Genomic DNA, 27,669 nt, shown 5'->3' on the forward strand with positions numbered 1-27,669 from the left:
TGTGTTGGCTCTTTGACTTGCATTGAATTATGGATGGTCCCTGCCTTGCAGAGCTTGCATGCTTAAGGCAAAGCACAGTATGTGGTTGTACCCATCTGAAAGAATGGAGGAGGAAGGACAGAGGAATTCTAATAAAACATGTTTGAATAGGCCAGCTGTCTGCACAGTTAAATGATTTTGAGACAATAGGGTGTTCTTTAAATAAGATCCAAATAAACAGGATAATCCATGACATACTTTGGGCATGGAACATGTACAACTATTTGGGTTTGCAACTTTTAAAGCTACTCAGCAATCTTTTAGCTGTAGATTACTCTAAAACTTAGTTTAGAAAGTCAACCATAAGAATATACTAGTATTTAGTGTTTAGGCTCTATCTAGGTTCTTAAAATAGGTGTATGGGAAAAAAATGGGTATTTTAAATGTTCTTTCTTTAAAGCCAGGATAAGTGAAACTTATTTGGCTAATTGGTTTAAATTAGCAAATTTTCTAACCAAGCATGAAGCACTGTTAGCTGGCCAAGAGTTTTGCTGCTTTTCAATTTGCAAATCCAAAGTCTGCCGTAGTTCTTCTTACACTTCATTGTATAATGTGGAGGAACAGCTGTAAAATGTGCAGAATGTTCTCAAAGAAACGCTTCACAAAAGAGTGAGAGGCTGCACTGGCAGACTGCTTTTAACCCAGCATTGCCACTTCAGATGAGAAATTGTGCACTATGTCTGCATTCACAGTAAAAGTTGCAGGAGGTTCTTAAGGGATACTTTATTTTATGCGTTGAATTAAGATTTGGGGTTTTTTCTTATATTCAGGGTGTAAGGGAGGGGGGAAGGCAACAATCTTCAATCTGATTTAACTTTATACTGTTTCTAATTTAAAGTAAAGCTTTTCAGACTGGAGAATGTGAACACCCTTTGCAAGTTTTCTTTAATAAGGTGTTCTTAATAGAAAAGTATAAGAGCTAAATGAAGAACAGCAGTCTGAAGAGTTATCCTGCTTTTGCATTAAAGAAAAAAAAAATTCCCTGTTGGCTTCTCACATTGTTAATCTGTTTTGGTTGTACCTGAGGTTGTTCACTGTTAATTGTGGTATGTGTGTACACTAAGAAACTGTCCCTGTTGCTCACTGAAAAGCACATATTGTAATTATTCAGTATAAAGGAAAAGGTATTAACAAGGTACTTATACATTGGAATGCCTGGACTGGTTCCTGAAATACTTTGGTCTTTGTGTTTTTTGAATTTTCTATCTTTTTTTTTTAGTGTGAAATTTTGATTAAGAGCTGGGTATTTATGGCTCAGCCTTCTAAACATGATTTTGATGGCTATACATTAAACTAGATTTAAAACAAATTGTTCTTTCCCTTTTCATCTTTTACCTGTATCTTTTTTTGCTTTCAGAAGACAGTCCTTGGAAAGCTTTAAATGGGGGTTACCCAATCCAGCCTGACACAACCAGGAATTCAGCTTACCCTTTCCCAGTGTGCCCGTTCAGCACCAGCGCTGCCAGCAATGGCAGTCTGCCGTGGCAGCAGGAATCTTCCAACTCGTCCATGGTGTCAGGATGGATAAGCGAATTAAACCTGAACGAGAACTCGGGTCAGCCCTTGGCACCGCCCACCAAGCGCCACTGCAGGTCCCTGTCGGAGCCGGACGAGCTGGCTCGCTGCCGGTCGCCCTGGAAGCCAGGCAGCTCCAAGGTTTGGACTCCAGTGTCAAAGAGACGCTGTAACAGCGGCGGCAGCGCTACCTTGCAGCGCTGCAACAGCCACGGAAGTGCCACCTTGCAGAGAAGCACAAGCATCAGCCTGCCACAAAACATCCTGTCCCTAAACAACGTCTTCACCATCACCAGCTTCAACACCTCTCCAGTACCCAGACCTTCCTCTGCCAGCAGCGGGTTTGTGGACAGCAGCGAGGGCAGCACGAGCTCCAGCACCCGCTGGAATTCTGGAGGCCCTTGTGACTTTAACCCAAGGCGCCGCCTCTCCCTCTCCCAGGAGCACATCACCGAGACAGGAAATCTCATGCCTTCAGCCAACAGCACTCCCACCTCCACACCCGAGCTCAGCCGGCGGCAGGGCCTGCTGAGGTGCCGCTCGCAGCCCTGCGTCCTGAACGAAAAGAAAAGCCGGCTGAAGCGCAGACGGGAGGAGGATGTACGATGGAACAGGCCATCGTTAGACTTTTTTAAAATGACACGGGTGAGATTTTACTTTCCTCGGTGTGGGAAGGGAGCTCTTGCAGAAAGGCTGTTTCTAGATCAGCGGCACTAATTTGTAGTTGTTACAGTTGTTGCAAATCTGCATCTGTCACCTTCAGCAGGAGAGCAGGTTGCTTGTACTTGCCATTTCTATACCCTAAAGCAACTTATATTCTGCCTGTGAAACCCAGTTCTTGAAGTCCATTCTACTTGATACAGAATGCTGTGAGCTCTGAAAAGATGCTTAAAGCAGAGGCCACAGAGAAATGGCTTGCTTTTTGAAAAGCAAGGAAGCCATGGGGAATGGAGTAGATGTGGTAGCAAAAAAAATTTGTACCACTGTGTTCCCAAATGCAATGATTTCTGAGTAATCTTAGTGCAACTCTGTTTGGTTAAGCCTCCCCTTAGTTTGAGTAATTCCATAAACCTAAATAAGAGCAAGTAAACCCCTGTATAAATAGATTAACTAAAGAAGCTGCTAATAAGCAGTTGGAAAGAGATAGTATTCTAATATGGCAACTGCAGGTGCTCCAGCTCAATGGAGAGGTGTTCTACTCCAGAATTTTATTCAGAATTCTACTTCCCTCCTCATGAGAGTAGAGGTGCTGATGCAAGAACTAGAAAACTTCAGTTCATGCCTATACTCTGCATGTAATACAAATGCATATACACAGCTCATTTTTTGGAGCGTCTGTGTCCACAGAGTTGAGTGCTGCAGTTCAAAATGTAAAACTGAATCTCACATTATGGTCAGAGAACACTTTGTGCTTGTGAGTATAACCCTACTGGTCAGTAAGTACCAGACTTGGAAGGCTTGTGTGATAGATCTGTTACGAGTAGTGGGGAGGAGGTAGTTAGCAAAAGTAGCAGTTAAAATGTAAGGAGAGGACATAGTTGTGCACCAGTGTCCCTGTACGTGATGCACTGAGCAAAAGAAAAGCTGAATAGGATGGGGTGTTGGCTAAAACTTCCAGTTTGTGGTACCCCAGTATTAGTAGGCTTTACACAAAATACATGGGAAAAATACTAGTGAGATAGATACTGGACCTGTCTGATGCTAACTAATTTATATGGGCTTGGCTAAAGGTCTCTATGATAACATCTGTCCTTCCCTTGTTACTTCTATAAAACAGCTTCTTATATCTTAAAGGATTTTCCTCTTGAAAAATACAATTTTTTTGCTGAAGCTGTGGGGGTAGAACAGTCTGGTTTACTTATTGACAGGGTTGGTAACCAATTCTGTTCTAGGTATGACTAGACAGTGTTCTGAGTTTTGGCCAAGATGCAAGTTTACTAGTTAGCTAATCAGATTTTACCTGTTTCTGTGTTAATCACTGCTGGGATTAGTTTGCTAATCTAGACCAGAAGTATTATTGGATTTGCCTTTCAACTGCCTGTGTGGTCTAATGCAGGTTTCTTTATGTAAAATTTGAAACCTACCCCTTTTTTGGCTAGACTTGATGCTTGCATTCTTCATGCTCTGGAGGTGAGATGCAATAATTCAGGCTACAGAATAGCTTCAGTTGCTCAGATCTTACACCTTTTAAATAATCCATACAGCAGTGTGTATGGAGGGAACCTGTTACAGCCCATGTCTATAGGAAGGTTTTTGGCTATTTAGATTTGCTGTAGAATTATACATGAGACTAATATTCAGCCAGTCTTGACTACTTTTTCCTGTAAGCCCTACTTTGAAATTATGATTTCATGATAAGCTGAGTAGTTTATGCAATGAAGGTCATTCTGCAGTGTTAACCTGATGGTTTTTTTTCCAGCTATTTCAGCAGAATCTTCCTATTAAGGTATTTAATCAAAGGCACAAAGTATAGCTTGGAAATACATCAATTTCCAAACATGCTAAACTTTAATGGAAACATCTGTTTAAAAACTAGGCAAGTACTGGAGACATTTGAAGTAAAAATTGAATTGATTTTCAAATAAATATTAGGTTTTTTTAGAATGACAGCTTGCTTACCCATTATATTGTTAGTCTTTGTATCTTACCTTGTCTCTATGCCCCAAATCCTGGTAGATGTATATGCTGTGAAACTTACATTGTGGTCCTAAGCAAAATTACTGCTGTGAAAAATACCAGGAACTAATACTACAGAAGGCAGAAGTTTGATATTGTCTCTACTTACTAGAATCATCAGCTGGAACATACAGTCAAGAAGTCATAAAATAGTTAGGGTTGGAAGGGACTTCCAAAGATAATCTACCCCCCTGCCCTGGGGTTGTTTCAAAGTGCCATACAAGGTGTCCTATATCTGCATGTGGCTCAGTGAAGATCAGGGCTACCATTAGGGGAAGTTCAGTAAGACCTTCCTTTCATGTATCTTGATGACTCTTTATTGTTTCCAAAAATACTTTTTCTGTGATTTCAAATTCACTTCCAAGTCAGTTTATGAAAGGCCTCTGTTGAAAACAAGCACTTTCAAGGATTTTTATTCTAAGCTTTACTGCAAATATTTTGATGTTCTCAAGTCTTCCTAAAAAGCTCAACTTATCAAGTAGTTGCTTAAAACCAGGTCAGCAGTTAGATAATAGTGCCTGTGGAGAATTTAACATTGGGCAAATATGGTTTATGATAGATCTGAAACTGGTATATTGGAGCCACAGTTGCTTGAAGATGAAAGTTTTGAGGCTGCAGGCATCTCTGCCAATGCTCTGGTGTCCTGAGAGGTTGACACAAACACCTGCTAAAGTTGCTCAAGGCTTCTCAGCAAGGAATTGTCTCAAGTCAATATTTATCAGTAAATAAATGATTTATTTACTTTAGCTTGAAGCAAGGGCTGTTATATCTGAATGAAGATCTTGAATAGCTGTGGTTGGGTGAAGCTTTAGAGGCAGAAGGGGATGAAAAGTGTTTTTTTGTTTGATGTGTTTTATTTTGTTTTTGTTTTGGGCTTTTTTTCATTACTGGACTGGTTTTTTTGTTAGTTGAGTTCTGAAAACGTACTTGTTGGTTGCTGCTTCAGTCCCTGATAATTTGATAAATATTAGTGCTAGAAAATCAAAAATCTAATTCTGAAAGCAAAGTTTTCATTGTCATTGCTTTTTAAGTTCAGAATTCACTGAAGAGAAAATTGAGATTATTAATCTATCTGTGCGTGTTCTTAATTTATGCACTTGTTCATGGCTTGTTTCTTCCACTGTTGCATCTTTAATATTCTGATTTGTGCCTTTATTCAGGAGAGGTAAAGAAATTGGGCAGCTCTTAATACCATAAACTGTTTATTTCTATGTACTTTGACTTTGTTTTATTCTTCCACAGACCTTCACACTTCACTGCATTCCCCCTCTGGTTTAGGTTTTCATGCCCTCTTGGGAAGGAATATGCCATATCTTCAGTTCTCATGGAAAATGCTACATTAATATCCAGTAAAGTGAGTGATTCACATATGTAGAAAGAGATTGAAGTGTTCAGGCAGATTGCTGTACACCACTGCTTAGCTCTCATATAGTGCTAAATTCTGGAAGGATCTTTTTCTGGACTAGAAGCTGAAAATACAAACTTGTGAAACATCAGAGCTTCTAGGACATGAAGACAGCTGTAAAAACAAGTGGAAAAGACTGTAGGAAAAGATAACAAAATATGATAGCTGTTTTCAGCCCCTGAAGGCTCAAAATTATTTTCTCCATTCAGTTTTGTGTGCAGGAAGAACTGTAGGAGTTGTAGCACAGCAGAATGCGGTGTCTGTGCCCACTGAGCATTTGTTCCCAACCACCCAAATCAGAAGCTGGCTCCGGTGAGCAGTGTCAGCCTTCCTTCATGGCAGCAGACATCCCGTCACCCTGGTATTTGGAGGTGCCTGCGTGTGGCAAAGAGCCTCTCTGGGCTTGTGCTTTCCTGCAGCAAATCCGCTCTGTCTCAGAGGCTGCTGCAGAATGAGTCAAGGTGGTATTTAGACTGCTAACTGCAGTATGAGGAGAGAAATGTTTCTTTACTGAAGTGGAAACTGCTGAGTTTTTTCCAATGTTCTGCTTCATGAATTATGTCAGTTGATCCTGAGGTGCGACAAGGAAAGAGCAGCCAAGAGGTCGCACATGATTTTTGGTGTGTAAGCAAGTTTTACTGTGACAGTGAGATTTAATTCTGTTTTAGATCAAACAACACGCTGTAGTTTGAAGTCTTTCTGGTGTTCAACATTCTTGTGTTACTCCTCCCCCAGTGTGGTGGCACGAGGTTCCAAAAAATAATAATCTGGGTATCATACTTAAAAAGCCCAAACTATTTGTGTTTTCTATGAAGTGGTGCTTAGTCTTTTTAAATAGTTAATACCAAACACCTGGCTTTATCCACATAAGTAATATTTTCAACTAGTGAATCCTAGAGTATCTCATGCATTAATTAACACTGGATTGGTAAGACAACACAGTGAAGAGTTTTAAGGGTCTTCTAAATGGTCAAGTAACTCAGGGACTGAAGTTGTAATTTCCTAGCACAGGATGCTTCTTTTTGTAGAAATGCTTTAAAGTCATCTGGATTTTATAGTACTGGATTTTCTTGGTACTGAGAGAGACTAAGTGCCACACCAGGTCAGGCCAAAGCTGTGGCTGGCACCCTGCCCAACCAGAACAGCTGCTTTGAGGGATGCAGGAACAATGAATGTGCAATGTGATACTTCCTCCAGTGTGGCCTGGCTCCTGCCAGTGTGCATCTTGGGGGCTTCAGAGTGTGAATCAAATTCTGACAACTGCTGATAGAGCTGCTTGCTGTTGATAATCTGCTTTTTTAACGCTGTATCTTGGACTTCCAGTGTTATATAACAGTTAAATTTTTGTAAACAGTTCTTCATCACCTGCAACACCTGAATGCTTGATTTAGTCTTTCTTGAAATTTACACTCTTCAACAGGCAAAACACTTGGATAACTTTGATCCTTAAAGTAAATTGAGCTAAAATTGCTTTGACTATTACCTTTATGCTGCAGATTGCAGTGATGTAGTGGCTTTATGTAGTAAGGAGGACTTCTCACTGGCTGAGTGTGAACAGAGTCAAAGATGTCGACTTTGACCAAAACAGCAAAATTAGTATCACTTACATGTGAGAATAAGCAGAGGGACTATAGTTGGTAGTGACTTCCACAGCAGTTTAAAGATATACACAAAGTAGAGGAAAATGTTGGGAGTGGATGTGTTTCCCTGAAGGGTGGGAGGAGGAGGTAGTGCTTAATAAAGGGCAGAGCACATCAGTGGTGTTGCAAACTGAGCTTGGGTCAGGTGACTGCTGCTTTTATTACAGAGACTTTCCTGGTTACTCCTGATCTCTCTTGTGCAATCTCTGCATCTACTTACCTGAGTTTCTTTTTGTGGAGGCCAGTTTGTAGAAGCCAGTGTGAGTAGATACAGGGGTGAGCTGTAATACTAATTATTTTATTTAGGTATATAACCAGGGTAACAAAATTGTCATTGCAGTCTGAGGACTACCAAGCAATGGCTCTTTTTTGCCCTTTGAAGTTACTGTAATGGGTCAGTATGTGGACAGGTTTATCAATTAGCCATACTGTGACTTCATTAAGTTTAAGCAAGATAAGCGTGGAAGCATTCTCATTCATTCTTTGAATTCTTGTCCAGAAGATTTCAAGTTATGTTCTGTTAGGCATAGTTATAGTAAACTTGTTCACTTTGATTATGCTACAGCAAAATGCATTACTGTTCCCAAGCTGTACTGCTGTACCTAGAACTCAAGAACGGACATGAAAAAAAAAAAGACAGTATTGTCATATATGTGAGCAGTGTAGTGAAGGAGCTGCTCCCTTGTGTTAGGTTCTCTTCCAGGTAGATGTTTTAGCATGTGCAGGATAAGTAAGTGATATCAAGTCCCTCACTAAGCTCACTGAGTACCTGCCCTGGGAGTCAGGGTGTATTGGTTTGGCATGGTCTGGTTTTAGGTAGCAGGGGGCCACAAAAATGGCTTCTGTGAGGAAGCTGCTGGAAGCTTCCCACCATGTCTTGCAGAGCCAATGTCTGATGGCTCTGAAGATGGACATGCTGCTGGCCAAAACTGGGCTAATGAGGTTGGTAGCACCTCTGTGATGACATATTTAAGAAGAAAATCAAAACAAAGTCACAAGATTTTGAATTCAAGTCGGAGAAGAGGAGGTGAGAACATGTGAGGGAGAAGAACATGGTGACACCAAGGTCAGTGAAGGAGGGGCAGGAGGTGCTCCAGGCGCTGGAGCAGAGATTCCTCTCCAGGCCGTGGTGCAGACCATGGTGCAGCAGCTGTGCCCCTGCAGCCCGTGGGGACCCCCGGGGGATGCAGAGATCCACCCGCAGCCCGTGGGGACCCCCGGGGGATGCAGAGATCCACCCGCAGCCCGTGGGGACCCCCGGGGGATGCAGAGATCCACCCGCAGCCCGTGGGGAGGTGCCCAGGCCGGAGCAGGTGGATGCCTGCAGGAGGCTGTGCTCCAGTGGAAGACGCAGTAGAGAGAGGGCCCTGCTTCCAGGCTGGAGCAGCCTGTCCTTGGAGGACTGCACCCTGTGGAAAGAGTCCCAGCACAGCAGTTCTGGGAGGGCTGTGTGCCCGTGGGAGGGGCTCACGCCGCAGCAGGTGCGGTGTGGCTGCTGCTCCTGAGAATGGACCCACGCCAGGGAAGTTCAGGAGAACTGTCTCCTGTGGGAGGGACCCCACGGCCTCACAAGGGAAGACTCCTCTCCTGGAGCAGCAGAAGGAAGTCTCGGTGATCGACTGACCAAACCCCCGTGCCCTGTCTCCCTGCACTGTTGGTGAGAAGGAGGGAGAGGCTGGGAGTGGAAGGTGTTCTAAAGGCTTATTTTACTTCTCATTATCCTCCTCTGGTTCTGTTAGTAATGAATTCACATTGCCACTGAAGTTGAGCCTGTTTTGCCCTTGAAGTGTTCCTCCTGGTCCTTATCTCACTCATGAATCGTTTGTTAATTTTTTTTTCCTTTTCCCTCCTCTGCCCAGCTGTGGCAGGGGAGGGTGAGCGAGCGGCTCTCGTGGGTGCCTGGCATTGGGCCAGTGTCAAACCACAACACAGGGCTGCACTGGCTAAAGTAGGTTAAGTACTGGCTCATGAAGTTCATTCAGATTGTGTTCTGTAAATAGTAAACATGTTGCTTTAAATAGCTTGAGATGCTTATGTAAAGCTTGTCTCTTGTAGCCTCCTGTCTAAATGGGAACAAACAGGTTATTTAGGGTAGATGGAGTTTCTGCTTGTGGGTGCAGTGGAGTCAGCAAAGGCCGTTCTGTGCCCTGCATGAGTGCAGTGTGGTTTGGGAAGGTCTTTAGATTGCAGCACTTAATCACTTAAACTCTTGTGATGCACTTGCAAGATGTACTACACAGCATCTCTTGGTCAGAATGTAGGTCTGGTTTTTTCTGCCTGTGAATGATGTTGCAATTCAGTGGCACATTTATGGTGCAGCACTGCTCAGATAAAATTGGTGGTAGATGTCCTTGCACTATGTGTGGATATCTTGTGCTGGAGGGCACCCTTGATGCCCTTGGCTTTTGGAATATGGTTTGTGGAAAATGCAATACAGATGAGTAATATGTAGAGGAGGATTGGTCTGGGATTGATTGGGATCAATAAAATGGTAGCATGTACAGATATGTAACACCAGTAGTTTCCCTTTGTATAAGATTAAGAGCAAGAAGAACAGCTATGAATGAAGCAATTGAGCCAGGAACAGAATTTTAGCTCTTCTTTGAAAACTTAATACCTATTACCAGGGGAGCCTTTAACTTAACGTTTGAAAAACAGAACTTATCTTGGCCTACCTTTGCTTTGAAAAACACTTCTGGGACTTGTTGGGCTTTTTTTTTTCCCCTTCCTGTGGTAGTAATTTCTGTGAGTGATCATAAACCAAGCAAGCAAAAGATGATTTGTATTTCAAATATCAAGATAGTATCAAAATTGTCCAGCTAAGTAAATCAGTGGTTTAAATCAATTTTATGTAATTCTAGGCATAAACATAATTTATAGCTGAAAATAAATTGCCAGCAATGGACCTCAGGGAGAAGTTTCCTACTCTTTGCCTATGCAGTGTTCCCCTTTGTGCAAGAGGCTAAAGACTTCAATATTCCCAGAGTGTGGCTTTCCTTTAAGAGTAACCTTGTCTTGGAGGACAAATGTGTGAATGGAAAGGAGTACAGTAAGATACTTACAGGTTTTCTAAACTTCAGTAGAGTGAAGATAAAGTACTGCTATGCCTGCAGGAATTTGAACAATGAAGTGCAAGTCAGCTTTGATCTGCTAGAGGTTGATCAAGCTATATTTGTTCATTGGAAATCAGTTAAGAGGCCAGAGAATTGCTAAGATCAGGAAGAAATTCTCTTTGGAGAGGAACAGGTATGTGGAAGGTAGGAGCAGTTTCTTGAGATGCCTCCTTCTGTGTCATTTACTTCTTGAGCAAACTTCAGTGATAGCCAGTGGCAGTCCTGGCACTGCTGTCACTTGTGGAAGAGCGCAGGTATTCCTGAGCTCTGCACCTCTCTGGACAGCAGATGTCTAATAAATTTCCAAGTACTTTGACTTGGACTGTGAGTTAAATTTGCCTCTCTGAAGTTAAGCTATATGTATCTATGTAGTGTGATTAAACCTCCGATTTTCTCAAATTAAATAAAAAATAATATACAGCAGTTTGAGTCAAATTTTGTGTGAGTAGCTATTTACATTTGGCTATCAATCTGTGAAAAACAACTGTGGAAGTCCTGGCTGAGGAAAGATGTCTTAAATCATTCTATCTTGTTCTCTGTTGATGCATGATTACTTCCCACAATATATATTTTTCTAGTATTTGGTCCACTGTAGCCTTTTAAATGCCTCCAGGGATGTGGTTTCCTTAGCAGATAAAAGAGCCTTTTGTGGGAAGCAGAGGCAGTTTTGCCTAAGCTATAAAAGTCATTCAGACTCACTTAAGATAGTGTCATGTATTTTTGGATCTCTTTCCTACTGTCATGATAATATTTCATGGAAATAGAACTTTAATCTTCCTGGTCCTCTAGTTAATAAAAACATGTGAGATGTCTTAGCCTCCATTTGAAAGCAACTTCTGCCGAACGAGAGGAGGAATGGCAGATATTAGGTGTGGTATCTAGAGCTTGGGAGCCTGTATCCAGCTACACCTCTCTGTTTTGTGAAAAATTTATGAATGACTCTGCTTTTTTGGCCAGGAAGATTTTTTTTTTGTGAGTTAGAGAATTACGCAGGAGCAGGAGTTTTTGCTCTGAATAGTCAAGGATTAGAGCTTCTTGCAGAGTTCTAAGAAGCACCAGCTGAGGTGTTCAGCTGGATCTCCATTTCCAGTCAAACATTTAGACTATTCCTTTCACTAATAGTTAGGTCTTTTAATTTAAACCTCTTCAAAGTACTCCAGTAAAATAGGTTAATGAAATATTTTGTAGAAAATGATGAACCTTTTTCAGTCATCTTAAGCTTTATTTACTCTACTTTGTAAGGTGCTATACAGATGCTACTTTGTAAGTTGAAGTACTTGTGTTAGAAATACTCAACTGTTGGTTTCAAAACTTTAAAAAAAATCATTAACATGTGTTGCATCAGAATAAAAAGCCTGTAAGTGGGCTTAAACTCCAAACATTTAAAAGAAACCCGACAACCAAAACACCCCCCCCCCAACTTTATTTTATGCCATTATAAATCAGTATGGCATTCTTCTAAACTTCTTGATCATGTGTAGCAGCTAGTGCTTGTCTCATGCTGTGTCCATTGTTTGAGCAGGAACTTGTTTAAATTACAGTAGTATTTTCAGAGAGGTATGAAGCTATTTTTAGAGTATGCATTTGTGGCATAAGTAGTTGATTTAAGCTTAAAGACAGCTTTTTAACCTTGTCAAAAATCTTTATTTTCCACTAGGCCTTATGTTACTATCTGACAATCAGTTTTGAGTTGGATTTTGTCATTTCAGGCATAGTTGTATGTTTCTTTCATCCTTCTAAACCTAAATAGATGAACTGCACATCTGTTGTGTGAAAGTAATGTAGGAGGTCTCTAAATTTTTCTATTTCAAGAGTGACTTTGTTAACATCAGTTAAAAGGCTTATCTATAATTACACAGTTCCTATTAACACTGTGGTGTTGCAAAACTGATGTTCATTTTCCATCCCTTCCCAGATAGTTTTTAATGTGGACCATGTGAAAATCTATTTTTAAAACCATGAATTATGCTTAATAACTAGCAAAGCAACATAGCAAACTTAAGCTGTAATTTTTAAAAATAAGTTCCAACACTGTACCAGGTGAAAACAGAAGTACTCTTGAACAAAGAGCTGAGAATTTTCACCAAAATGTGTGTAGCAGCAGTGCTGAAGGGCAATGTTTGTGCCATGACTGACTTTAAAGGCCCTTTGGGGAGCAAACATTAGGAACTTCCTCTGCTGTTGGGGAGGTGCAGGGACTTAAGCGTGGCTTTTATTTCTTTAATCTGTTGTGACAAGTTTTTGTGGAAGTGAGAAGAACAGTTTAGTTTCCTAAAATGAAGAATGGTATCTAATACCTTCTTTTGTGGAAGGTGGCAAACATTGTGTAAACCTTCCAACATCTGCCTATGAGAAAGGCAGGACAGGTCATAACTTAATTTGACAATGAATCTTGTAGGGCTTAAGATCCCAGATGGTGTCAATGGTGTGTAGCTATTGAACTGACTTGTCTGAGCTTTTCATGTAAAACTTGTGGGCTCTATCCAAGTAATATGAACTCGGCTCAAAATGGATTTAATTGTCAGAGACACTGCCCTGTGGAATTAACTTTCCTTTTGAACAGTCTGTGTCAACCTTTATGGCAGCAGTACAGGTAGTAGATGGTGTAAGCTCTGAGGGCTTCCTGGCAGAGCAATGCTGGCTTAAGAGTGTAGTTAATGCAAGAGGGAGATGCAGGAGACTGGGGCGCGATGAGTTTGAATCCTCTATGCTTGATGGTACATGCTGAGTCCAGCAAATTAAACTGAGAGGGATGCTTGAATTTCAAGGTTTTCAGTATTTTTGATTTTCCTTTAAGAAAAAAAGATTTCTTTACTTGAGTAGAAGCATCTCTGATAGCAATTAATGTTGGTTATATCAATTTCTTGAACTTTACAGTTCAGATAGTTCTGCAATTGAATGAAGCTAGAGAAAAGGGCATGTGTAATTAAACACGAAATGAGATGTCGAAACTACTACTTCTCAGCTTCCTCCCAGTTCCTTTTGAATCTAGGATGTAATTGAGACTGAGAGTCCCCCTGCCCCATCCAATAAAGTGTTGATTGGGAACTTGAATTAATTTTTCTAGTAAGTTCTATAGGTGGAAAAACCCCTTAAACTGCATCCTTTTTTGTTCTGAATTACAGACCCTCCTTCATCACTTGCTGCTTAATTTTCTAGTGTTTTATTTTATGTAGATGAAGATAAGCTAACTCCAAAACATTTCTTTTCACAACCACTATTGTGTAATTTTAAGCTTGGGCTCACAAAGTACTTGAGTTTTTGTTGTTCAAGGATGTCTCTAAACAAATGGTAGTGTGTAAGGCATTATCTTCCCTGAAGCTGTGCTTTCCTGTGGTCACCCTGCAACATCTTAATGTTGCACATGCTTTGAAATTATGGAGGGTTTGGTTGTGGAAAACACTTGAACATTTCTTTTTCCTTTCCTCACTCCCCTCCCCTTGCCACCCCTGTGATTTGAGTTTTGTATGAGGAGGACTCAGAGGAAGGGAAGCTGAATTCCTTTTCCTTGTTTTCATCTTCCAAATACAATGGTGATAACAATGTCTGTATGAAACAGGCATTATATTTTGGTAATAATGTTTTGTCTCAAAGCAAGTGAGTCATCTTCTGACTGCCAGGCTTCAGAATACAACAGTCCTGAAGAACTTTCCATATGAGGAAGCAATAACAGATTTGTGGGATGGGTAATGAATCATGGATAATTAGTGTCCTGGTCCTGTGAAGCTGTAGCATCTGACAGGTATTTTTACTTTTGGTGGGGTGGTTTAGAATAACATTCTCTACCCAGTTTATAATTTGATCTAATATGTGAAACCTTTAAATGGCAACTTTTTATATCGTGGTACAAAACCAGTATGAATTGCTGTCACAGGGTTACCTCCTGGGCTTTTTTTATCTGCTTAGTTCTTGTGAGTATATTTTAGGGCATCACAGATTAAACTATTAAAAATGAAACTGTAATCTATTAAAAAGTAATTATTGTTATAGTGAGGGGGACAAGTGATATATTTTGCTTGTATTGGTGTGCATGTTGTGCTACCTTCATACTGATTTAGATGAGAAGAAGCATCCTTTATATATCAGGCTGTGTATCTTTAGCTAGTTCAAAGTACTACAAATAATTACTTCAGCAAGCTAGAAGCTTCCAGTTGCCAGTATTTGGCTTCTTCTGTGAGTAGCCTGGGGCACTTAATCATCAGAGCTCACACTTCCTGTTGAGTGGGAGTGTCCTGCCCATAGCATTTGGTGTCTGCTGAACATGAGTGGTCTCCAAATCCCTGCTATTTCAGTGCATCTGATGGTGTTTGTGTATAGCTCTGTGCCTGGTATAAAACCAGTGAAATTCCTTTGGTTACTGATGAAGGTTTTTTGACACCAGAGCTGTTAGTCTTTGTAACTTGTCCAAGGAACAGCCATTTTGAGAAAGAAGGCCTTTAAAAATAGGTGTCTTAGAGCAGGAAAGCTTTTCCTAAGAGCTCCAGGGCACATCTGAGGCTTCTTGCATAGTTTCAGACTTATGGGAGCGAGTGTTCGTATTGATATCAGATCCTTCAGGCAGGACCAGCAGGTCCTGTCCCCATACCTTCAGCTTCTACCAGGCTTGAATTTGAACATACTTTTATTTTTCCCAGTCCTTTTTTAATGAACCGGGCCAGTTAACTGAGACTTGTTTTACTCTAGTGTTAGTCTAAGTACCTGAGGATGAATCTGCAGTTTGCCAAGTTGTTGGAGAGAATGCCAGACTTAAATTTGATGCTTTTAGCTCTTTCTGCCATGAACAAGGTGAATTCTCTAGGTAGCTTACAAAAAGGGGAGGGAAGGGGATTAGGAATTGCTATCCATCTAGGGCTCCATTTCAGATGCATCTGATCTTGGGTAATCCAGATCTTGTGTGATTTCCCTCTTCATTATGATGAAAAAGGTCCTTTACTTATAGCTCTAATTGCTAATTAATGGAGTCCTTAATTTGTTAGGAAAAGCCTTTTAGGTTGAGCAGTGTTAGAGGGGAACATTTTTTTCCCAGTCTTGTTCCCTAAAATGATCTTGCTGTCGAGAACAGATTTAAGTTTTCTGTGCTGAAACATAACTGATAACTACATTCCAAACTGGAGTTGTACAGGTCATAAAGTTTGTTAAGAAGTGGCCTTGTGGGTTTTTTCTAACCACAGCAGAGTATTTTCTTGACCTAGTTATTTTTCAAAGACAGATGACTGTTTTTCTTACCTTGAACATTGTTGCCTGAAGGGGTTAGTCTGATGGTTTGACACAGGATTTGGAGAACCTCTAGTCTCTGCCTCTGATACTGTTGAATTTGGATGCTATTCTGCCCAGCTGTGTTCTGGGCAGAAAAAAAAGTAAGATTCTTGAACCTGAAAAGCTCCTTCAGTAACAGGCTTTGAAAAAGGAAATCTTTGTCTGCACATCAGGCTTTTTCCTCTAGGATGAATCTTAGATAGTACAAACCTAAAGTATGGAACTGTTCTACTGGGAGTCAACATTTTTGTCAGATGGCATTTAAGCATCTTTACGAAATGCATGTCTGTGTTTATTGGGAACTGGCAACCCAGCATGTCTGCTGGCTAATTTCACATGGTCTAAAAACTTTTTTCCTCCTAAGTGTTGCCAGCTTCTCTCCCCATTACTGTGTCTGTGTGTTCCTGCATGTGCTTATGTTTTATAAGGATGTTACAGACTGTTGCTGCTATAAGCTCTTTCTTTTGGAGGGAGAACAGCAGAACTGAATGTTGGAAGTGGGAGTGATTCTTTCTCTTTTACTGTGTGAGAACAGGACATGTGCAGAATTAAGCAGTTTACACAGCTTGCCACTCCTCAGGTTTTGCTTCATGTATATTGCTGCTCTGCTAGTCCCTTTGGCTTTGCTCTGAGTTACCTTTGCAGCTCTGCTCTGCTGCTTTCTGTTTAGGGATTTTTCAAGTTCTTTGGTCTGGTGTCAAAATCCTGTTTAGATTCCCTTGTAGAGAATAACTGTCCAAAAAACCAGCTGTCCTTCCTGGTGCTGAGCATCACTAAGTCCTGCTCCATTTTCATTATGGCAGTAAGGAATATTCTATGACTTCTACCAGAAAGATCCAGTAGAACTGAGTTCTCTGATCCTCTTGTGTGGTGGCATGACCCACAGTCAGTACTACATAAAGACACTGAGCTGTTCTTGGGCTACTGTAGAAGCTGCTTTATACAAAACATTGCCTGACTAGGTAGGATTGGGATGTAGTGAGCCTGACATTTGCTGGATGTTGTAGCCATGGCATATCTGAGAGCCAGGGCTGAGAGTATCCAGCATCTGTGAAGCTGCGTGAACTCACTCAAACATCTGTGTCAACCTTTGCTCCCATGCACACAGGACCATCCTTCTGCCATCCAAACTGGCTCAGATGTGATCAACTCTTCTTAAGGCTCGTACTTGTATTTTTTTAGTGAATCTGTTTCTGCAATCAGTGACTGTGGTTTTTGAATCTTTAACATTACCATATTAAATTGAAATCCACTTAGCATAATTCTGGCTTTTTCTGTCTTAATACATATTCTGAAAAATATGAAGACCTCTGGGGAGCCATGAGACAAATCTCACAAGTAGCATGTATGGCAGTCAGCAGCTAGAGGATGGTGGCAAAAGGGTGAAAACTGCCCAAAAGGTCAGCTCCCAAGCAGGATTTGGGGAAATCTTTTTTTTTTCTTTGCTGCTGTCAGCAGTTTGATAGTCTGGAAGTTAGTGCCTTACAGCTATGGGTTAAAAAAAGCATGCTAGTGTACTTCAGGAGGGGATGCCAGAGTTTGAGGGGGAAGGAAGGAATGTCCTCTGCAACCTTTTTAGTGTATGCTCTAGGTCTATGAATAGTTCTCAATGCCCATCTCTTCCAATTATTAATTCCCTGAGCAGCACTATTTGTCAAGCTGATGTTCTTTAGGTGGCCTTTGGTTTCAGATGTCTGCTCAAGTACAAATGCTATTTTTTACTTCAGGTATAAGTCTACTGATACATGCTGGACCTTCCACTTTGGGATTTCCTCATGCACCTGTGAAATAACTTCAGTTAAGATGCTTGTTCTTCTGACTAGTGATGAAACCAACTGCCACTTACACAAAGCAAAAATCAATATACTGCCACATTCACTGCAAGTAATAGTAGCAATATGAGGTGTTTCTTTGTCCTGCAGAAACTAGTGGGAGTAGCAGGAACTGACCTAAATAGGAAGGCGATTCAAACTAGTGCTACAACATACTGTCTGCAGAGGGTAAAAAGTGACAGGTTTGGGACACTTTGAGTTTCTCATCTGTTTATCTAAAAACAAAACAAAACAACCTTTTTTTTGCTTTGATGTCTTACAGGAGATGTTGCAAATAGTACTGCTTTGGCTGCTGTCATGCTGGGGTGGTTTTTTCTTCTGTTGTGGTGAAGTCCTTCCCTTGCTGTGAAAGAGTTTTCATCATGCCTTCCATGGGGGATCATTTGATCTATATTCATTCAGACTGAGGTTCAAGTCCAGTTTTGTAATGATAATGTGGCTTGTAATGTATATTAGTGGGTTTACCTTTGGGTTACAGGAGAAATAACTTTATCCTTGAAGTTCATGTTTGGAAACTGTAAACCAAAGGATTACAGAGAGGAAATGAAGGCGGGGCAGGATGTTGAAATGCATTTTTTGCGAACAGTCGTATTTGTAATAACCTCTAATCTGTAAGAACAAACCTCAGTGGAACTGTTAGTGAACTATGAGTGCTGCTGTTAACTCCCTCTGCTTTAAAGCTCCTTCCCCTTCTACATGTCAGTTCCAGAGCAGTCATATTTAAATTCTTTAATGACTCATACCTACTTGGAGGGGTTTTTTTTCTGAAAAGGTTTTGTGTACACAGAGTAAGGCTACTTTCACCCTTCATTGGCAAGCTTGTGGTCAAAATATTTTTGTGTGATCTATTTAAATATGTCCTGATATTTATGATAAATTTGTTCTTGTGTAACACTCCCCACCCTGCTAGTTTCTCTTCCTCAACCTTCTTAGTTAGGCTTACATACTGTAGAAGCATCAATTTCCAAGAAGTAGTAACTGTCAGATGTATAGCCAGGCTGAAGTCTCTTGTTGAAAGTGATTGAACAGGTTCCTGGCCTTCAACATACTGTAAAAAGCAAGTGAATATAGCAGAAGTTGTTGTGGTTTGTTTTGTTGTTCTTCTAGGATTAGCACATGAGCACCAATCTAACATGGATTTTAATTGGAACTGGATTTTGTTGTTCATTCCCAGCATGGTTGGTTTATGATACAAAACTTCCATGAAGAAAAAAGGTTGTGAGTGATTTCTTAACTTACTCATAGCTGATTATATCACATGTCCTTATCAAGTGTGTGTTCCCTGGAGCTGGTTCTTTAGCTCTTCCTTCCAGCTGATCCTTCTGCAGTGTGCCTGCTTAGAGAAAGTTATTGCTGATGGTCCTTTTCTCCATGCTAAGTAAAACAGGCTCTGGTGAAGCAGATTGTGAGCCATCCCTACCTCTGACTACTATTTTTTGTTTGCTTTTATTCTCTCTCCTTTTATGGCTGTTTTGAGTTGGTGACTGCAGTCACTTGTTTTTCTTGTCCTGCACTGACCCTTCCAACTGATTAATTCCTTGTGATGCAGTTTGATAGTGTGACCTTGTGTTTTTCTATAAATGTGCCCATGATATCATTTCAATCAAGTTCATGAATATTCCAACCTTCCCTTATGTGGCTGATGTCACTCAGCTTTAACTCATGAAGTCTGTTAATATAATGTATTCTTTTGGGGCATATTTTTCCCATTTTTAAGCAGTCTTCAGATGCATTGTCACAAAGATGTATGTCCACCTCCATCTTTGTGCAGTTGTTTTGTGTTTCTGCTCTAGATGAGGGTCTCAGTATTGGTGCACTGTGTCTTGCAGAACTCATAAATGATGAGTTAGCTGGTCATGGAGGTAGATACAACATTAGAGTTGGGAGCAGGTTTTTGTGCCACACTTGAAGTAGATGTACCAGTGCTCTTAAGTACATGAAACTAGAAGAGATACATTTCTTAGAAAACTGTGTGATCATGAAGAAGAAAGAACTATTCTCTTCTGGACCTGTTTTCCTACATACTTTCCTGGAGTAAGCAATTGAGGTTCAATGCTTAGTTTATTTTTCTTGTAGGCATTGCAAGTTTGTTGCTAGTAGGGCTTTTAATACAGACTATAACATTTTATTCAAAGTGCTGTGTCATAGCATGGTTTTGAATAACTCACCCCTTTCCTTTTGGGATAAGGCATAACTTCCAAGACTAGTTGTCTCATGCTGCTGTTCTGGGCTCCCTTCGACTGAAGTGTGGTCACTCAGCTCCCTTGCCTGTCTTACTTATGGAAAAGTCCTTTAACCTGCTTTGATTATGTCAGTAAGGGTAGGTAGAATATGATATTAACTGTTGTGCTGAGTGGGGTGTGTGATTTCCTCACCTCTAAGGGGATGAAGATGTGCCAGGGCTGAGGTTTTTCTCTGGACCTATGTTCTGGTTTAGCTCTGTTTGGATGGTAGAAAGTGGGCATGTGCAATAAAACCAAACTAGTAATTCAGAGACAGTTCAGAGGCTTTTGAAAACTTTCTCAAGTCTCCACCCAAGAAACTTCCTGTGAGATCAGTGCACACAAGAAGATAAGAAAGTACTACTGGATTAGTAGAGAAGACTCATCTTCTGTGGGGTTTTTGATGTTCAGAAAGACTTTTTAAATTCAGTGTGGTGTACAAACATTAGAGAAAATAACTTGCTTCAAACTTGTATATGTAAGACTACTTGAGTGTAATGACTGCTGGGGATTTTGGGTGAAGGAAGAAAATTGGCTTACAACAAATGCAGCTGCAATCATGATATGAAATGAGCTTTTGTTGTGAAAATTACAAGGGTGAGGACTTGTATGTGTAGGGGAGAATTTCCATTTTGAAATAAGAATGGTTTAAGTTTGTAAAAAGCAAGAGGAATCTTCTCTGTTTGAGAAGAATTATCCAGGAATAGACAGTGCCTAGAAGCCTCTAAAATCTGGGGATTTTTTTGGTGCGGTTGAAGGGAGGGAGCAACAGGAAGGTTACGCAGTGCTGGTAGGCAGTCTTCTGGTGTGGATTTTGAGTGTTTCTAGAATCTGTGTGAGAATTTATCAGGATTTGAGAGGTTAAATGAATGAGGTTTTTACTGTGCATTTTGAAGCAAAGGATTGAAGAATTTTTGTTAAATGAAAAAAAAATTATGGCAGAAGTTAGTATGGTTACTTTCAGGTGAGTCTATTTAAAGAAAATCAGGACTAAATGAGAGGAATTTTCTTTCAAATTTTGCTAGTTTGAGTTGTCCAACTTTCTGTGCAAGCAGAGATGGAAAAATGAATTGTTTTAACCTGCTTTTCTTTAGGTCCTGGAGTCTTTGGTTTTCTTCGTTTTTGATTAATTCTCTAAATTGATTCATTTTTATTTATATAAATTATTCATTTATGTGTAGCAGAAGGAGCTGGTTTCAGATTTGCTTGTGAGATCAGGATTGAAAGTGTCAGTTTGGAGTGAAAAAACACTGCTTGTATTTGGGCAACACAGGATGAAGTTAGGACCTGTGTTGTTTTGATATCAGGAGGTGTGGCAGCCTTTTTTTCTAGGCGATTGGCTGTTGTCATGGTTATAGTTTCTCTGCACTGTTCCCAGTGTTGGAGATCCCACCACAGATTTTGAGGTTGCTTTGCCACGTGAACACATCTGCTATGTTGTGTATCTGACTTTCAGGAAAATACTTTGATCAGGCATCACCTGTCTGGTTTAAAAATGCAATTAAATAGTTCAAGTAAATATTTGCATTAGCTGGGAAATAAGGTGGTACCTTGGAGATTAGGTCTGTTATAATAATGAGGTGATAGAGAACAAAGTGCAGCTCCTGAACAGGAGTTCTTAGCTCTGAAGTGCAATAGAAAGTAATCAGGGATTAAATAAAGCTTCTAGTGCAAGTCATCAACAGGATAAGTAGATAGGTCCTTTTGTGTTAAACTTACATCTTTTGACATAGAAAAATTATCTTGCTGACAGTGTATTTTTGATAAACCTGTAGTGGCTAAAATGGTGCTCTGACTTTAACAATAAAATGGCAGAAATGTGGAGAGCCCAAGCCTTTTGGAGTCTGAGCTGCAGTACCCTGTGTGAAACAGAAGCCTGGGTGGTTTTCCATTAGTTGTTCTTGTTGCAATACTGGTGTGACACACTTCATCCGCCCAACAGCCTTTTTTAAGAATCTTGAACTTGCAGTAGTTAAAAAATAACTTGGTTCATTCAGTGCTCTGTGAAATGACTGTTCCATCGATCCGGATGTTTGCTTAACAGCACTTCCATTTTAACTGTCTTCCTATGCTTTTGAGAAAATAGCAAATGCATCCTCAGTTCTGAAGTGCAACTGTTTCTGCTTGCTGCCAGTACTGCTGAGCAGCAACAGTGTGCTGATAACTTCAGTAATGTGGCAACTTTGTAAACTTAAACCAAGTGACTGAATACTCAAGTACTCAAATTAGATATAGAAACTGATAAACTTATGTAAACTAAATTTCAATAACTGCTTTTTCAGGTGTAACTGAAACATTTTCAAGCTAATCTTGGCAGTTGATTTTTTTTTTTTTTGGTCCAAAAGAATATCTATGCTTCTAGGCATTATAAAGAAGTATGATAGGGGAAGCAAAAATGCAGAGTACTTTGGAAGCTGGGAAAGGAGAAAGGATCAACTCATTGAACTTTTTTGCAGATGTTTGAACAAATTTGTCTTTCTCTGCCCTAGGAGCATTGCTTCCAGCTGCATGAAATACAGTGTACTCATCTGACCTGTACTTGTGTTTAATTGAACTGTGCTTAATTAATGCAAGGTATATGGGATGATTTGACTAGGGTTATCTTCAGTCTGTCAAACATGTTTCTCCTGTAGTAGGGAAACACCCTCTGATTTTAATTTGAAAGCAGCACTTATATTTTTTCACATGAATTATTTTGTGGTATAACCAAAGGAAGCCTGGACTTTTAATTTTTTTTTCCTAATCATACCACTAGTTTGACAACTCATTACTTTGAGGGGACAAGTTGTAGCAAGGCCCCATGTATGAGTGAGTTGAGGCTTGCCTATGTAGCTCAGTTATCAAGTGAGAAGAGTGTGAAGTTTGAATGATAATGACTGTTCTAGAATAGCTGAATGCAGACACTCTTCTCTTAGTGTAGGGCCTCTTCCCAGCTCTTTGTATGTGCAAATCCTTAATTTCTGTTTTCCTCTAAAAAGGGAGAAGGGGCATATCTTGGCGTTTTGTGGATTGCAAAAACGAGCCCTCTTGCTCAGTCAGTGGAATGTTTTGAACATGAAGTATCTTCAGCACAAAAGTGTTTTCATGGTGTGTTTCAGTGGGATAAAATATTGTTATATTTTGGAGGCCTGTTAAATTTTTGACATTCACTATTTGCAATACCCTAGTGTTCCAGGTACCATTACATTGTCTGCCTTGATCAGAAATACCAGTGTTGAAATTCTACTTGCAGATTTTTTTGTATGTAACTATTTCATTTTCAAAAGGACATGATGTTCTAGTGCAATAGGAGAACAATATCCTGTGCCTGTCAGTGTAAGGGGAAGGAGAAGTGGTAGATCTCACTCTTGGGTAGATATTTAGGTCTGCACTAGAACCAAGGCCTGGCTCAGTGTGTCCTTTCTGGGGTCACTGGTGCCTGCTGTAGGTTGAGAGTCTCTTGTCCTTCCACCCTGCCCTCACCCAGGAAGGATGCACGTAGCAGGAGGCTGCAATACCACACTTACTAACATTTCTAGCTTCCTGCTAAGGAAACTGGCTTCCCTCAGCCAAGCCTTAGTAGTAAAACTGGAAGGCATATAGCCTGTGTGGTCCTTTTTCTCATGCAAGAGGTAGACTAGTTTGTCACACTCAAAAATTCCATATATGATTGCTTGGGCCACTAAAGGTTTTACAAATGCAGAGTTTAAAAGAGCCTTTGAGACCAGAGGTCAAGCAATTTAAGCTCTGCAAAGGTACTGTCCTTCTGGGAAAGGGTTTTGCATATTCCCAGTGTTCTTCAGGTGTGGCTTTTGATACTGTATGAGACTTTTTTTCCTTTGTCTAGTTATATTTTAACTATCTCAGTTTTCAGTTCTGTTTTACGTTGATCGGTGTGTGCTTTGCTTGTCTTCTAGACTAACTCACTTTACCAGTAAAGAGTAGGAGAACTTTGTGGTCTTGGCAGTACTGGAACAAGAATACTGTGGTGTAAATTGGTTAGCAGGACTGAAAGTTTTTTGAACTTCAGCTAATGCTGGGTAACTCCATTTCAGCTAATGTGTTAAAACTTGTCCCTTTTAAAAGATATATAAGGGTATTTAGGTCTGAAGTAGTAGGTTAAAATAAGTGATATGAAGTAGTGTTATGATGTACAAATAGTATGAAAGATCTTAAATGAGATCTTAAAACTCATATGACAGGTGCTTGTGGCTTAACTGTCATGTCCTATTTTGTAGAGCTTCAAGGTTATATGTAACTGCTGTAGTGTGTGCTGAGAGTGGCAGAAATCAGATGTGCTTGAAGCATAGTCAGCATAGAGCCTTGCTGAAATTCTTCATTAGTGCACAAAACCAAAATTGATCTAGAGGCTGAGATTCTCGATGTGTTACAAACCCCTAAAATAAAAACTTAGTGTGGGGGTTTTTCTCCCTTCTGTCCTTTCAGCATTTAGAGTTTACTTTGGTATAATAGCTTTCCTAGCAGGTTTGGTTTGTTTTGTTTTTGAGAATGTTATTCATCCTACTTGTTTTAAGAATACTTTCATGAATCAAAATACAAACTTGAAGGTTCCAGAGTGATTGTATGGTCCTGAAGTGCTCAATGGACAGGCCATTGTGTTAAGCATTTAATATTATTTTGATTGTGTAAGTCTTGTAACTTGAGTCTGTGTTACTATAGAACCAAAAATTGTTTTAAGTTGAATTTCCAGGGCTTGTTAAAATTGCATGTCCCAGAGCAATAAACTTGCTTTTTTCAATTTTGCAAAGCTCACGTAGTTGGCACACTAAGGTGAGTTTTCAGGGCATGCAAGTGAGCAGTTAGGTTGGTAAATGGCCCTTAAGCTTGTTAAATAAAGTACTTTGTGAGGTGAATAGGAATGTAATAATGGGATTTAATATGAACAGAAATACTTAACTTTGCAGTGAGGTGTGTTTAACTTCCAGACTCAGCTCAGACTTTTGACTGAAGTATATATATGTTCCATGTTGAAAAATACTATTTTCTGGTATTTGTATTTTAAGAGAACTGAATTCTTTCTCCTGTCCCCTCTCCTAGGGAGAGGACACCTCCTGGAAAGTTTGAATAACCAGATGAAGAAATAAGAATTTTTGTCCTTTCTGTTACTGAGCCTATGATTCTTTAACAGCAGAAAGCACAGACCCTGAGTAGATAGGCAGTAATTAGTAATCTTGAATGGCTTCAGTATACTGGAAGGAACTTAATTGATCCCCATCTTTTGAGACACTAATAATAAATCCTTAATTGAGATCCAAACCGTCTGGTTGTTTCCATATCCCTTAGAAAAAAGCCTGGTTTAAATTCATCTTATCTTACTTCTGCTCTGTGGTGGTTGAGCTTTGCAGGAGGTGTCCTCTCCCAGCAAGAGTGGGCAAGCAGAAAGAATTCAGTTTTAAGAGAAATGGGTCCTCAAGTCAATGGGGTGCCTACATGTCAAGTGTAGTGTTTTTGTTGCATCTTGTAGTGATAGTGTGATTCAAAAGCAATTAGATTAAACTTTAGGCTGTGGTTAATCTGGTAAATGTTATTCTCTTGTTTGATGGGGGTAGGAGAAAACCTTTGTAAGGTGTACTTGCAATACCTGAAGCATGTATCCCCTTCTTATATCTTAACAACTAAAGAACTGGATTCCCACCTGTAGCTTGAGTCAAGTATAATTTGAACTCATTCAGGTGGCCTTAATGCATCTGTAGTAGACATAAGCCAGCATGTGCTTGTGTAAATACAGCAATTGTAGAAAATGGTGAACTGTTGGAAATGGTCAAGGAATTCTGTGTACATGTCACCTTAAAATGTTTCTACTAGGAGCAAGGGTGATACCACTCCAAATCAGGATTTGACACCACATAAGTTAATGTGAGTGACCTTGTAGGCTAGTATTGATATGTTTGTTCTAACTAGTGTCAGGAGACAAGGATTTGTTTGTGGCTGCTTACAGAGCACATACACAGTTTAATTATATATTTTTATATAAAAAGGCCTTTCTGTACCTTTTTCACTCTACTCTGCCATCGGAGGCCTTGACATGGAAACATGTTGCTGAATAATGATCATCATGAGAACTGAAGTAATACTGTTCAAAATGCTAAGTAGTGGTAACAAACTTACTGAGGTTAAAAAAAATACATTTATTGTATGACTTTTTTTAAAAAAAAGTCATTTTGTTCAAACTACTTCAATGCTTTTGGAGCATTATTTTTAAAATTGGAGGTTCAAAATAGATAAGCCCAGACCTCACCTACAGATTAGCTACTTAAGTAGGATAAAATACAGATTTCCCAATGGTTCCTGTTTTTTGCCAATATATAATTTGATACAGTTAGAACCAGCTGTAGTTCAGTTTAACATAGGCTTGCTATGTAAGAATATCGACAGAGAGGGTTTCAGCGTTGGAGCTGTGAATCACAATTGCTCAGATCCCTTACAGTCATTGGGGTGGAGGGGAGAGATCTGTGAATGAATTAGGATATAAATGGAGTTTGTACTGATTTTTCTGACTTGCCACGGTTCCTTTCACTGGCACCCAGCCACCTCTCAAATGGGTATGGACTTGAGAGTTAATCACAAAGTCCTTTCTTTGTGATCACTGATTTTTAAGGACAGATAACTGTTGTCTTTCCATGACCATCTGGTGTGTAAGGGAAGGGTCAATGGGCAGATCCTAGCAAGCCTGGTCCTGGATCTTTTTGCCATCATCTTCTCCAGTTGCTTTCTGAGACTGTGATTCATCTGTCGCTGTAGTCCTGTTTGAGTGCAGAATCATTCTAAACATGCATGTGTAGTAGCTAATAAGGTATCAGCTTTGAAAAAGGAATCAGGTAGGTTATACCTTCCAGATCTTTACAAAAATGTATATTTATGTGCAAACAAGTGAGCATCCTTGCCCCCATGAAAGTTGGATGCTTTGCTATAAGGCTCACAACAAGCTGCATTTTTGAAGATTTCCAGATCCTCTAATTATATTCCTGCTTAATCACCAGTATTAGTTTGCTCTCATGTTGTAATATATTTGCAGGTTATGCAACAGCCTTAGGGAATTGAACTACAAGTTGTGATCTCAGTTTTTACTCTTAAACATACTTGGCAATAAATCTTAAATTTATTGCGACATTTACTGTATGCGCTGGCTTTTGTCCATGTGCTCTGTGTGGCCACTCGAAGTACTGCAGACTGACTCTGTCCTTTGAACGGCTTTTATTGAGCGCTCTCAGTTGAGGCAGACTGTCCTCTGAGAGGTGTCCTCTCCAAGCAGCACAGATTTGGAGCTTTTTTCCCTGGAGAGGGACAGACCACTTGTCACATCATTTGGGAGCTTTGGCAGATGGGACACAGTGGTTGCTGCTGGGGCGTGTGGAGACGCCTCTCACCAGGAGCAGACTTCCCCCTGGCTCTGATCCTGGGAATGGCCTTGTCTGCATGTTGTGCTGCCAAGGAGCCTTTCCATGTACCTGGCAGTTTGTTGTACTTGCTGTGGGAAGTGCTGTGCCCTGTTTCCTCCACTGGAAATAAAAAAAAAAAAAAAAATGCAGTGAAGTGGAAGGAAACATCCCAGAGGCTGCTGGGTGGGCAGCACTGTTACATTTCCTTCACACTGAACTTACTCTTGCATAATACCAGTGCCAAATGAATGTTGTATTAATACTGATTGCTTGAATATTTCAAAGCCCTCAAGACTTTGTTGGAACCCATTATAGTGGTGGCTGTGCATTTCTGTTGTGCATTTGTAGAATTTAATTTTGACCTATGTACTACATGCTGGGAATGATTGTGGTTTTTTGCTGTATGCAGTTGGCTTCCCAGGAGTGCTTGACCTGTGCTGCAAGACCTAGGAAACCAGCTTGCAACCCTTATTGCTGCTGCCCCTTGTAATGACTAAGAACTCCATGGGTTCATATTTTACAGGAGTTTTCTGCTTTGCTCTACATTAAAAGTTCTTAATCTGACACAGTTAGCAGTGAAACTTTGAATATT

At 40.2% G+C, this 27,669-nt stretch overlaps 1 protein-coding gene across 2 annotated transcripts in view; it reads left to right on the forward strand.

Annotated features, from left to right (window-relative positions):
• FAM53A (family with sequence similarity 53 member A) overlaps positions 1 to 27,669 on the forward strand; it is a 71,701-nt gene that overhangs the window by 30,087 nt on the left and 13,945 nt on the right. Inside the window, exon 4 of one of the 2 annotated variants that reach the window (XM_082282683.1) lies at positions 1,397 to 2,199. In XM_082282683.1, the coding sequence (XP_082138809.1) occupies positions 1,397 to 2,199 (803 nt within the window). The remainder of the gene's footprint in view (positions 1 to 1,396; positions 2,200 to 27,669) is intronic. The other variant, XM_082282684.1, reaches the window with a different exon arrangement.

The sequence above is a fragment of the Coloeus monedula genome (genome assembly GCF_965178545.1).
Source record: "Coloeus monedula genome assembly, chromosome: 5".
Lineage (NCBI taxonomy): Eukaryota > Metazoa > Chordata > Aves > Passeriformes > Corvidae > Coloeus > Coloeus monedula.